This window comes from Danio rerio, chromosome 2, assembly GCF_049306965.1.
Source record: "Danio rerio strain Tuebingen ecotype United States chromosome 2, GRCz12tu, whole genome shotgun sequence".
NCBI classification, from domain to species: domain Eukaryota; kingdom Metazoa; phylum Chordata; class Actinopteri; order Cypriniformes; family Danionidae; genus Danio; species Danio rerio.
Genome location: NC_133177.1, coordinates 59,449,075 through 59,462,030, shown reverse-complemented (window position 1 = coordinate 59,462,030; position 12,956 = coordinate 59,449,075). Strand labels below are relative to the sequence as shown.

The following is a 12,956-nucleotide window of genomic DNA, read 5'->3' as shown; positions in this document are numbered from 1 at the left end:
GGAGAAAACAACACCATAAAAAACAACGACGCCATAAATCGCAAGATATCAAAACTAATCTAGGTCATTTAAATAAGAATAGTTTTGTGTTTTCGTCGCGATGGGTCGCTCGGAGAGCTCGACGCTACACGGCAGGAGAGTGTAGGATGGGAACACGTCTGCTTCGCATAAACAAGGATATACGCGGAATACTGAGAACAATTATGATGAAGAAAGATATGAGCTTGAACCTGGACGACCAGAACAGCTCGAGTCTGAAGCCGGATCTGAGGGATGCTGAGGGAATACTCAACTCCCCGGATCTGGGGCTCCTTAAGCTGGCTTCACCAGAGCTGGAGCGGCTGATTATTCAGTCCAACGGGATGGTCACCACCACACCGACCTCCCAGTTCATCTACCCGAAGTCGGTAAGCGACGAACAGGAGTTCGCGGAGGGTTTCGTCAAAGCGCTGGAGGATCTCCACAAGCAGAACCAGCTGAACGGCGGACCGTGCGTTCCCCCGACGCTCAACAGACTCGCTAACAGCAGCACCAGCCTCGCCTTAAACGCGGATCTGCCCGTGTATACGAACTTGAGCACGTACGGGAGCACCACGGTGAACTATTCCACAGACACCATCCCGTTCCCACCGCCGCCGCCCGCGCACCCGATGTCCGCGCAGCCGCAGCCGCTGAAGGACGAGCCGCAGACGGTACCAGACATGCAGAGCTTCGGCGACAGCCCGCCGCTCTCCCCCATCGACATGGACACGCAGGAGCGCATCAAAGCCGAGAGGAAGAAGCTCCGGAACCGCATCGCCGCCTCCAAATGCCGCAAGCGGAAACTGGAGCGGATTTCCCGCCTGGAGGACAAAGTGAAGTCCCTGAAGAGCCAGAACACGGAGCTCGCGTCCACCGCCAGCGTGCTGAGGGAGCAGGTGGCGCAGCTGAAGCAGAGAGTCATGAACCACGTCAATAACGGCTGCCAGCTCCTGCCGAACACCGTGCAGGCGTACTAACACTCACCAGAACTCCTTGATCTGTCAGTGTTTGGGTGGTTGACAAACTTTAAGGTTTGGGGTTTGGATACATTCACATTTCCACAGCGCGCGAGGAGTTAAAGGTCCCCGTGAAGTGCTTTGAAGTGTGCGTTTTTTATACGATGTTTGACGCGAAACATGAAGAAAGAGGAACCAAGAGTAGCTCCTCCCCTTTATGAAACAGCCAATAGCGTTTTGAAGCGACTGAAGGTGGCGGGGCTTGCCAGATACTAGAGAGTATTTGATTGGTCGGAAGATTTGTTGAGAAACTGAATTTTGAGGTGACGTGAATAAAACCGTTGCTCCATTTTGGTGACCAACTACAAGCTTTATATTCGGTTTTATAGCTCCTAAACGCGAATTTGGTGTCCACAAGCTTGTATATCATAAAAACGAACTCTACTGTTAAAAAAGAGCATAGAATCACCAAGAGGCGACACTCTAAAGCAATTTGGGAAACAGCCACTAGATGGCGCGGCGGCCATTTTGGAAGGAAAACTTCAATAGAACAACAACATAATCTTAAGTCTGTAAAATAAACTATTAAAAGTGCTGATAATCGTGATAGTAAGTGTTATATTGTCGTCTTTCAGGTTGTATCTCAGCTTTAATGCGCTTTTAAAATAAACAAATAGAAAACAAAGCAGCTGCTTGCCATCGTGACAGCAATGAGATCCAATAGGCAGCCGACCGCTTTCATTCCAAAATGGCGGAGCTGTTTTTGGGCGCTGCTGTTTCAATTGATTGAGTGTCGCCTCTTGGTCATTCTAAGCTCTTTGCTGATACTAACATCTAAAAAAAACTGTATTTTAATTTCTTGGGGCTTTTAAGGTAGTACATTTTTTTTTACAAGAAAGCACCTTGTGGTTTTGATTAAAAAGTTTGTTTTTAGTCACAAAATGAAGACTGAATTTAAAAACCAGTCATTCCGCTGCAAAAAGTAGTCCCTGACTTGATAATTCGTTACTATGCAGTGATGCAGCGCAGTCTGGCGCCATATTTTAGATTCAAGCAACTAATCAAGCTGGACTGAACTTTTATATCTCAGTTTGATTAGAGAAGCAGCGCTCCTCAAGTGTATTAATCTGCCTGTGTGTTGCGCAGTAATGCTCCCTCCTCTTTCGGTTTCCTTTTGAAACTACTTTCACTTGTACTTTTATTGTACAAATGGACAAATATTGGAATTAGTTCACCATCGTGCCATCATCCAACCAAACTAGCCATACTAAAGTGAACCCATATTTGGCAAGCACTAGTGGAATACTTTAGCACCAATTAAAGGGATAGTTCACTAAAAAACACTAGTGGTTGTTAATCTTATGATTTTATTTCTCCTGTTGAACACAAAAGAAGATATTGTGAAGAATGCTGGAAAGTATGAGGTGATGTGAATAAAACAGTTGATCTATTTAGGCGACAAACTGCAAGTTTTATATGAATTCATTCGGTTTTAAAGCTCTTAAACGTGAATTTTGGTGCCCACTCGTTTAAAGATAGCTTAAAAATGAACTATACTGATACTAACTTCTAAATAAACTGAATTAAAAAAAACTTTGACATTATCACAGGGCTGATAAACTATTTAACATCGATTTGCGATAACATTTATGTCAATAGCAATGATAAGCTCTGAACTTTTTAACTCTATATTGATCTAAGAGCCAATCACATAGTAGAAATGTGCAACGATGGGAATCTAAAAGTGTGTTGATATTAGAGATGCACCGAAAATTACAAAATAATTTAATTAAATGACATTTAATAGCTATTTTTGTGGCTTCAGTTATTGTTGGGGTACTCTTTCAAATATGGAAGCCTTAACATATCGAAATAAATATCGTCATCAATTAATATGGAACATAATTATTGAGATTGCATTTTTGCCATATCACCCAGCCCTACATTGACATCCATAGTCGTAACAACAAGATACAATGGAAGTCAATGGCTGTTTTTGCTAGCATTCTTCAGTACAGACCATATTTACGGATGTAAACAATAACAATAGTACCAACGTAATTATAGTATTAATTTTCTTAGCTTACAAGAATACAAAAAGGTCCACATATTGATAAATAATGTAAGCTGTTTTAACATTAAGATATGATTAGTTGCCTCTTGTTACAGTTATGAAATAGTTTGACAACAAGCAGGAAATATTCATGGTCATTACGACATTGAAATGGTCTATATTATACTCTGTTCAACAGGAGAAAGAAACTCAAAAAGGATTGAAACACGTGGATGAGTAGATGATGACTGAATTTTTAGGTTTTCCAAAAACATTAAGGGAAAGTCCACTCTTTGTATGAGTCTGCTTTCAGTTTGTGTATGGTTTTGGTTTCTTTTTGAGCTATTTCCAGTGGTGCTGCTTTGACTTTAATTCATTATAATGTTAATTGATGTAATTTAAACAGAATATTCTGTCCCTACTATGTTTTTTTTATTGTATATTATTTTTTTAGCACTACATGAACTCTGCGCTGACCAATATTTTTTTTAATCTCCAAATATACAGTGCAGCTCTGTTACACTAATTTGATCATGCAAGCAGGTGACAGTATTTGTAAGCAGTGAATTCACTAAATCTCTCACTTGCAATGTATCGCTATGTTGTTGACAGCTCTCAGCTGACTTCTTCTGGGGTTGTTTTCTTTGGCACAGCAGCAACAAACTACATTCCTGGCTATACAGTGTCAGTTACTCAATATGAAGCGCTGTAATAAAAGACGATCATATTGCATATTATGTTGCATACAAGTGCAGAACTGATGAAGTGTGTTGAATCAGCAGCCTAAGAAAGAGATTATATTATAACTGTTAAAAAAGTTTCTCAACTTAAAATTTCAAGTCAACTCAAAAAAGCTGAGCAGCAAGTTGCCTTACTCAATTTTCAGTTTATAATTTCAAGTAACGTCAAATTTTTTTTTCAAGTTTTCAATTTGCGTTTTTTAAATAATGGGAACAAAATTTTTTCAATATTTAACTTTTATTTCTCAAGTAATGTTAGCTAAATGTTTTTCAATTTTTAACTCATGTTTTCAAGTAATGTCAACTCAATTCTTTGAATTTATTTTATATTTTAAATTAATGTCAACTCATTTTTTTTACTTTTCAACCAAAAATTTACTTATTTTCAAGTAGTCAACAATTTTTTTTTTCATTTTCAACTCACATTTTTAAGTGGTCAACTCAAATTTTTACATTTTCAACATTTTCCAACTAATGTCGAGTAATTTTTTCAATTTTGAACTTATATTTTCCAAATAATGTCAACTAAATGTTTTGCAGTTCTCAATTTATATTTTCAAGTAATGTCAACTCGATTCTTTTCAATTTTGAACATATTTTCAAGTAACATCAACTCAATAATTTTTTTTTCAAATTTCAACTTACATTTTAAAGTAATGTGAACTCTATTTTTATTTGCAATGTAGATTTTTAATTAATGTCAACTTAATTTTTTTAGTTTCCAACTCATATTTTCAAGTAATGTCTTTTAAAAAAATTTTTTTATTTCTATTTACATTTTCAAGTAATGTCAACTCATTTTTTTCAATTTTCGACATAAATTTTTTAAGCAATTGGAACTCAACTTGTAACATATTTTCAAGTAATGTCAGCTAAATGTTATTAAATTCTCAACTTAAATTTTTAAGTAATGTCAACTAATTGTTTTAAATGTTCAACTTACATTAATTAATTCATTTTCTTTTCGGCTTAGTCCCTTTATTAATCCGAGGTCACCACAGTGGAATTTACCGCCAAGTTATCCAGCATATGTTGAACTCTATTATTTATTTGCAATGTCGATTTTTATTAACCTTAACTTATTTTTTTTCAGTTTCCAACTCATATTTTCAAGTAATGTCTTTAAAAAAAAAACATTTTTATTTCTATTTACATTTTCAAGTAATGTCAAGTATTTTTTTTTTAAATTTCGACTTACATTTTTTAAAGTAATTGGAACTCAATCTGTAACATTTTCAAGTAATGTCAACTAAATGTTTTTAAATTCTCAACTTAAATTTTTAAGTAATGGGAACTCAATTTTTTTAATTTATATTTTCAAGTAGAGTTAACTAGATTTTTTTTCAATTTTTAACTTTTTTTCAAGTAATGTCAACTCTACTTTTTCTAATTTGCAATGTAGATACAACTGAATTTTTTCCATGTCCAACTCATATTTTCAAGCAATGTCAACTTGTTTTTTTTTAAAAAATGTATTTACATTTTCAAGAAAGATTAACTAAATGTTTTTCAATTTTCAACTTAATTTTTTAAAGTAATGGGAACTTTTGTTTGACATTTTCTACTTATATTTTCCAAGTAATGTCAACCAAAAAATAGTGTTGAATTTTTTTTTTTAAATCAAGTAATAGAACTAATATTTTTTACATTTTCAGCTTATATTTTCAACTTTTTTGAACATTTTTATCTTATATTTTTATGCAACGTCAACTCAAATAAATCAATTCTCAAGTTTGTCAAACTGCGTTTATTTTAGGCAACTTGCTGCAGAGGTTTTTGAGTTGACTCATCTCAAGTCCAGTGCAGTACTTGGCTTAAAAGTTGAATCAATTAATTTATTTCATTGACAGTGTATATGGATGTGATGATGATAATGATGATGTGTGTCATGTCAACTACCCATTTACTGATGCGTAAAGCTCACAGACTGATCTCACCCTTCCAGTGGCCATTTATTCTCCTCAACGGACTGCAGAAATGGACACTACAGGTGCTGATGTATAATATGTTTACAAAACTTTGTAGCAAACGGACGCGTAAAAGAAAGCAGTGATGCTACACGGTTTGATCTCCTGGGAGAAGCAGCTGTATTTTTTGCATGCTCCAGACAAGCTCCAGACGAGCGCAACCAAACACAACAAAGATGTCATGCATGTTCGCTTAAGCCTTATCTGACGACGAGCTCTTATTAATCAACGTCTGTATCTATTTTATATAAACAGCTATTCACACGATGTCTTATTTTATGCTCTTTTGGATGTATGTTTGTGTGTCGTGATGTAAATGTAAACTTTTCACCTGTCACATGTCCCGTGTGTTCCTATAGTGTGCTGTTGTGTACATTAAACCTGTTCAGTTCACTTGTTAAATGATATCTAGTGTTCATTTTGTTTATGCATCTCAACTGTACAACATTCAAACCTGAAAGTCTACGACAAAGCTGAACAATGCTTAGAGGGTGTGTGCAACTGCGCCATTGTGTGGTCTCCTTTGGCACAACAATCATTATTTATATCTCAATAATTAATTCAATGCATTCTATATTAAAAGTCCAAATACATGCATTTTTATTTTAAAGTCTAATCCACTGCCACATTTTGCACATCAAATGCATTATTTCTTATTAGAGATTAAGCTCAGCACACAAACAATTAAGTACTTTACATCAAAACTCACACAGTGTTATTTTAATATTCAGAAATGAAGAATAATCAAACAAAAAGAGAGTTAAAGGTGGTTTTGTCAATGCATAAATGATCATCCTAATATAAATATATACTGTGCATCAAATACATGTGTAACGGAGGCCAGCTAGTGAAGTGATGTACAGGTAAATCTCACTCCTCTGACCTCTAAAGGTGCTCTAGCTACAAACACTAGAGGCCATGGTCTTTAGCCTCCTTGTTAGAGCAACCGACTCCCATGCAGAAGGTTGCCAGTTCGATACCAGCTCGGTGCAGGTTGGGTGGCGTAGAACCGGTGGAGTTACAGTGGTGCCGTGATCCGGATGGGGGTGAGGTTTAGGGGGGTGAGTGTAACGGAGGCCAGCTAGTAAGTGCTGTGCAGGTAAACTTCACTCCTCTGACCTCTAAAGGTGCTCTAGCGACAAATGCTAGAGGCCATGGTCTTTAGCCTCCTTGTTAGAGCAACCGACTCCCATGCAGAAGGTCGCCGGTGCGATACCAGCTCAGGGCGGGTTGGATAGTGTAGGACCGGTGGGGTTATACATGCATCATTTAACAGATTATTACTGTTAGCTAAAGCCATGCCGACCTATATTTGATGTTATATTATCTTAATTCGAGTTTTAACAATGTTTCAGTTACATTTGTAAGTTATACACGGTTTTTAATCAGTTCAATGGCATTTAAATGAACATTGTAACGTTAAATTACAATTATATATATATATATATATATATATATATATATATATGTAAATATATGTATATGTTTATATATATATATATATATATATATATATATATATATATATATATATATATATATATATATATATATATATATATATATATATATATAAACGTTTGTCATTTTAATTTAATGCTGACATGTTTGGGACGTTTTTAGACCCACATGTTTATATATTGATAATCTTAATTTAACATTGGTCAAATATTTTTATTAGTGAAATCTGACTGGAATGACATTTTTAATTAGGTGAACTAGGCGGGTTAGGATAATTAAATTGATAGGGTAATTAAAATGATATGGTGTGTTATCCTGCTGGAAGTAGCCATCAGAAGATGAGTACACTGTGGTCATAAAGGGATGGACATGGTCAGCAACAATACTCAGGTAGGCTGTGGCGTTGACACGATGCTCAATTGGTAGTAATGGTGTGCCAAGAAAATATCCCCCACACCATTACACCACCACCACTAGCCTGAACCACTGATACAAGGCAGGAAGGATCCATGCTTTTTATGTTGTTGATGCCAAATTCTGACCCGACCATCTGAATGTGTGAGCAGAAATGGAGACTCATCAGAGGAGGCAACGTTTCTCCAATCTTCTATTGTCCAGTTTTGGTGAGTCTGTGTGAATTGTAGACTCAGTTTCCTGTTCTTAGCTGACAGGAGCGGCACCCGGTGTGGTCTTCTACTGCTGTATCCCATCCGCCTCAAGGTTGGATGTGTTGTGTGTTCAGAGATGCTCTTCTGCAGATCTCGGTTGTATCGAGTGCTTATTTGAGTTACTGTTGCCTTTCTATCAGCTGGAATCAGTCTGGCCATTCTCCTCAGACCTCTGGCATCCACAAGGCATTTGCGCCCACAGAACTGCCGCTCACTGGATATCTCCTCTTGTTCAGACCATTTTCTGTAAACCCTGGAGATTGTTGTGCGTGAAAATCCCAGTAGATCAGCAGTTTCTGAAATACTCAGACCAGCCTGTCTGGCAGTAACAACCATGCCACCTTCAAAGTCACTTAAATCAGCTTTCTCCCTCATTCTGATGCTCACTTTGAACTGCAGCAGATCGTCTTGACCATGTCTACATGCCTAAATGCATTGAGTTGCTGCCATAAAGAAATTTGCATTATTGAGTAGTTGAACAGGTGTACCTAATAAAGTGGACGGTGAGTGTACAACATTATTATTAGTAATATGCATTACTAAGAACTTAATTTGACATCTCTAAAGGCGATTTTCTCAGTGTTTTGATTTTTTTAAATCCTCAGTTTCCAGATTTTTAAATTGTTATCTATCAGCCAAATATTAGCTTTATTCCTATCCTACCAAGGTATACATAACAATAGAAAGCTAATTTAAAATGCATAAATCCAAAATTGTACACACTAAGTCTCTTAAACTCATTAACAATAAAAAGAAAATAAGTTAAAGCTTATGATGACAATTTAAGGGTTTATAAAAATGTATTTTTCCTTCTTCTTTCTCCTACTAATAATAAAATAAAATAGTACACATTACAGCGTGTCATATGTATTTTGTCCACTAGGGAGAGACCAACACTCTTATATCTGCTTTTCCTACATGCAATATACTCTACCTTTCCAGCAAACCGCTGAGAACAGCAGAAAAACATCCCAGACAGCACTGACTGATGAACCTGCTGTGATAAATGTCCTCAGTGCGCCACAAACACCTCTCAGGTTGTTCACTATCATTTCAGCTCTCATTATCTCACAGCTGATAACTGCTTATGATGACACCAGTTAACCATCAGGCGTAGTTCACTGTGACTCAGGTCTGTCTGACAGAGTGACCAGACTCACACTGGAAAAAATACTGTCTGTTTCACTTAAAAACAATTAAAGCATCAGCCTTTTATTTATCGAGTTTTTAAAACTCATTTCATTTGAGCTTGTCCTGTTGTCCAAGATCTCAACTTGCACTTTCATGTAATATTAACTACATTTTTTTATCAAGTTTTAACTTACATTTTCAAGTAGACAACACATTTTTTACCCAATTTATTTTACGTATTTTCAAGCAGTCAATTAATTTTTTTTAACTTTCAACTTATATTTTCAAGTATTGCCAACTCAACTTTATTTGAGATTTTCAACTTATATTTTCAAGTATTGCCAACTCAACTTTATTTGAGATTTTCAACTTATATTTTCAAGTTGTCAACTAATTTTACGCTTTCACGTATCGTAATGTCAACTCTAATTAAATGTTTAAATTATATTTTTAGTGGTCAACTACATTTTTTTACATTTTTAACTTATATTTTGAAGTAATGCCAACAAATTTTTGGCATTTTTTAACTTATACTTACAAGTAACGCCAACTCAACGTTATTTGACATTTTCAACTTATATTTTCAAGTAATGTCAACTATTTATTTTTTTACATTTTCAACTTGCACTTTCACGTAATGTTAACATTTGTTTTCAATATTCAACATATATTTTGAGTCGTCAACTACATTTTAAAAAATGTCAACTTATATTTTCGAATAATGTCAACTCATTCATTCATTCATTCATCAATTTTCTTTTCGGCTTAGTCCCTTTAGTAATCTGGGGTCGCCACAGCGGAATGAACTGCCAACTTATCCAGCATGTTTTTACGCAACAGAAAAAACCCACGGAGGAAACCCACGCAAACGTGGTGAGAACAAGCAAACTCCACACAGAATAGCCAACTGACCTTCTTGCTGTGTGGCGACAGCACTACCTACTGCGCCACTGAGTCGCCCTAATGTCAACTCAATATTCAAATTTTCCAACTCTTATTTTTTTTAAGTAACATCTACTTTTTTTCAACTTTATATTTTTAGTCAACTCAACTTTTTATATTTTCAATTAATTTTTTAAGTAGTCAACTCATTTTTTTATTTTTAAAATTATATATTTTGAAGTAATGTCAAAAATTTTTTTTCAATTCTCAACGTATATATTCAAGTAACCTTAACTGAATTATTAAATTTCCAGCCAACATATTTAAGTAGTCAACTCCATTTTTTTTACTTACAACTTATATTTTCAAGTAATGCCAACTTTTTGTACATTATAAATTTATATTTTTAAGTTATATCAACTATTTTTTTTACATTTTCAACTTGCCCTTTCACGTAATGTCAACATTTTTTTCAATTTTCAACTTAAATTTTTAATTAATGTCAACTCAGTTTTTCAATTCTCAACTTATATTTTCAAGCAATGTCAGCTGAATTACTTCACTTACTAACTTATACAGTTGAAGTCAGAATTATTAGCCCCCCTGTTTATTTTTTCCCCAATTTCTGTTTAACGGAGAGGAGATTTTTTTCAACACATTTTTAAACATGATTTATTTTATCTTTGCCATGATGATGAGTAAATAATATTCGACTAGATATTCTTCAAGACACTTCTATACAGCTTAAAGAGACATTTAAAGGCTTAACTAGGTTAATTAGGTTAACTAGGCAGGTTAGGGTAATTAGGCAAGTTATTGTATAACTAAGGTTTGTTCTGTAGACTATCGGAAAAAAAAAATAGCTTAAAGGGTTAATAATTTTGTCCTTAAAATGGTGTTTAAAAAATTAATAACTGCTTTTATTCTACCCAAAATAAAACAAATAAGACTTTCTCCAGAAGAAAAAACATTACTGTGAAAATTTACTTGCTCAGTTAAACATCATTTGGGAAATAAATAATAATAATAATAATAAATCTAAGGGGAGCTAATAATTCTTCAACTGTATATTTCAATTATTCAACAATTAAAATTTTTTTTAACTTTTTTAACTCAATATTTAAAATTTCCAACACAAATTTCAAGTAATGTCAACTCAATATTAAAAATTTCCAACACAAATTTCAAGTAATGTCAACTCTAATTAAATTTTCAACTTATATTTTAGTATTCAACTCAATTTGTTTGATTTTCAACTTACGTTTTCAAATAATGTCAACTTATTTTTTTTCAATTTTCAATTAATATTTTAGTCAACTCAATTTTTTTCGATTTTCACTTTAATTTTAAGTAACGTCAACTGATTTGTATAAATTTCCAGCTTATATATTCAAGTAGTCAACTTCATTTTTTAACTTTTAACTTATATTTTCAAGTAATGCCAACTCAACTTTTTGTACATTTTAAACTTATATTTTTAAGTTATATCAACAATTTTGTTTTTACATTTTCAACATATTTTTGAGTAGTCAACTCAATTTTTAAAATGTTTAACTCATATTTTCAAGAAACGTCAACTTTAATTTAATTTTCAACATATTTTTGAGTAGTCAACTAAATGTTTTTAATTATCAACTTATATTTTGAACAAGCAACAATACAATACTTTTTCAAGTCCATAATAGATTATAACAACTTGGGGGTTGAGTAAATACTAAGTAAATGTTAATTTGTAGGTGAACTATCCCTTTAATGCACACGAGCAGACTTTCATGGGCGCGTCAGGCTGTTTACCGCAGTTATTCTCCAAATGAGCACCTGTCAAAGCCAAATTCACAGATGAATTCCCTTCAAACAATAGACTGACCCTCACTAGACAATCGCATGCAGAAGAATGGGAAACTACAGGCCAAAAATACACCAGCAAAACAGAAAGACACATTGTTTGCAGTATTTCACGGTTGTGACATTCAGTTTTCAAAATAAAACAATACTTACTTCACCTATTGCAGAATTTGTCAGTCCCTCCAGGATTTTGTAAGTCCATTGGTTGTTGAGATCAAAAAAAGAGAAACAATTGTACTTTATTTAGTCTATTTTCACAGTAAAACACAAGAATTTACTTGCTTAATTTATATAGCACAATAAGTTCATGGTCATTGTGCTGTATATTAATAAAATGAAGATGTAATCAAGCTAATTTAAAGGAATAAAACATAAAAGAACATACAATAACATGAAACAATCATTCATTCATTCATTTTCCTTTGGCTTAGTCTCTTATTTACCAGCAGAATGAACCATCAACTATTTCAGCATATGTTTTACGCAGCAGATGACCTTCCAGCCGCACACCCATAAACCCACACACTCTCGCATTCATACACACTCATACACTAAGGCCAGTTTACTTCATCAATTCCCCTATAGCGCATGTGTTTGGACTGTGGAGGAAACCGGAGCACCCGGAGGAAACCCACGCCTACACGGGGAGAACATGCAAACTCCACACAGAAATGCCAACTGAGCCAGCTGGGACTCAAACCAGCAACCTTCTTGCTGTGAGGCTACAGTGAGTCACCGTGTCGCCCAACATAAAACATTTAAAAGAAAAAAGCAAGCTCAAGTTATTTACACAAATTATGCTGTATACGTTCTGAGATGTTTATGTTTTGAAGTAAACTCAGTTTTGTCAATTTTAATTTATACTTTCAAGTAATGTCAACTTTATTTCAATTTTCAACTTACATTTTTAGTCAAATTAATTTTTTAAAATTTTAACGTATATTTTAAGTAGACAACTCAATTTTTTATATTTAAATTATTTATTAAGTAATGTCAACTCAATTTTTTACCTATATTTTGAAATAATGTCAACTGAATTTCAAAATTTTTAACATATTTTGAAGTAATGTCAACTTAATTTAGTCATTTTTAACTTATTCAAGTAATGTCAACTGAATTATTTAAATTTTCTAGTCAGCTAATTTTTTAAACGTTCAACTTATATTTTCAGGTAGTGCCAACTCAACTTTATTTGACATTTTCAATTTATATTTTCAAGTAAAATGAAAATT

General features: G+C 34.1%; 1 protein-coding gene across 1 annotated transcript; it reads left to right on the top strand.

Annotated features, from left to right (window-relative positions):
* Positions 1 to 998, top strand: jund (JunD proto-oncogene, AP-1 transcription factor subunit). Its single transcript, NM_001128342.1, has one exon. It carries the CDS (start codon positions 147 to 149, stop codon positions 996 to 998), a length of 852 nt encoding a protein of 283 aa, NP_001121814.1. The 5' UTR covers positions 1 to 146.
* The last annotated feature ends 11,958 nt before the right edge of the window (positions 999 to 12,956 follow it).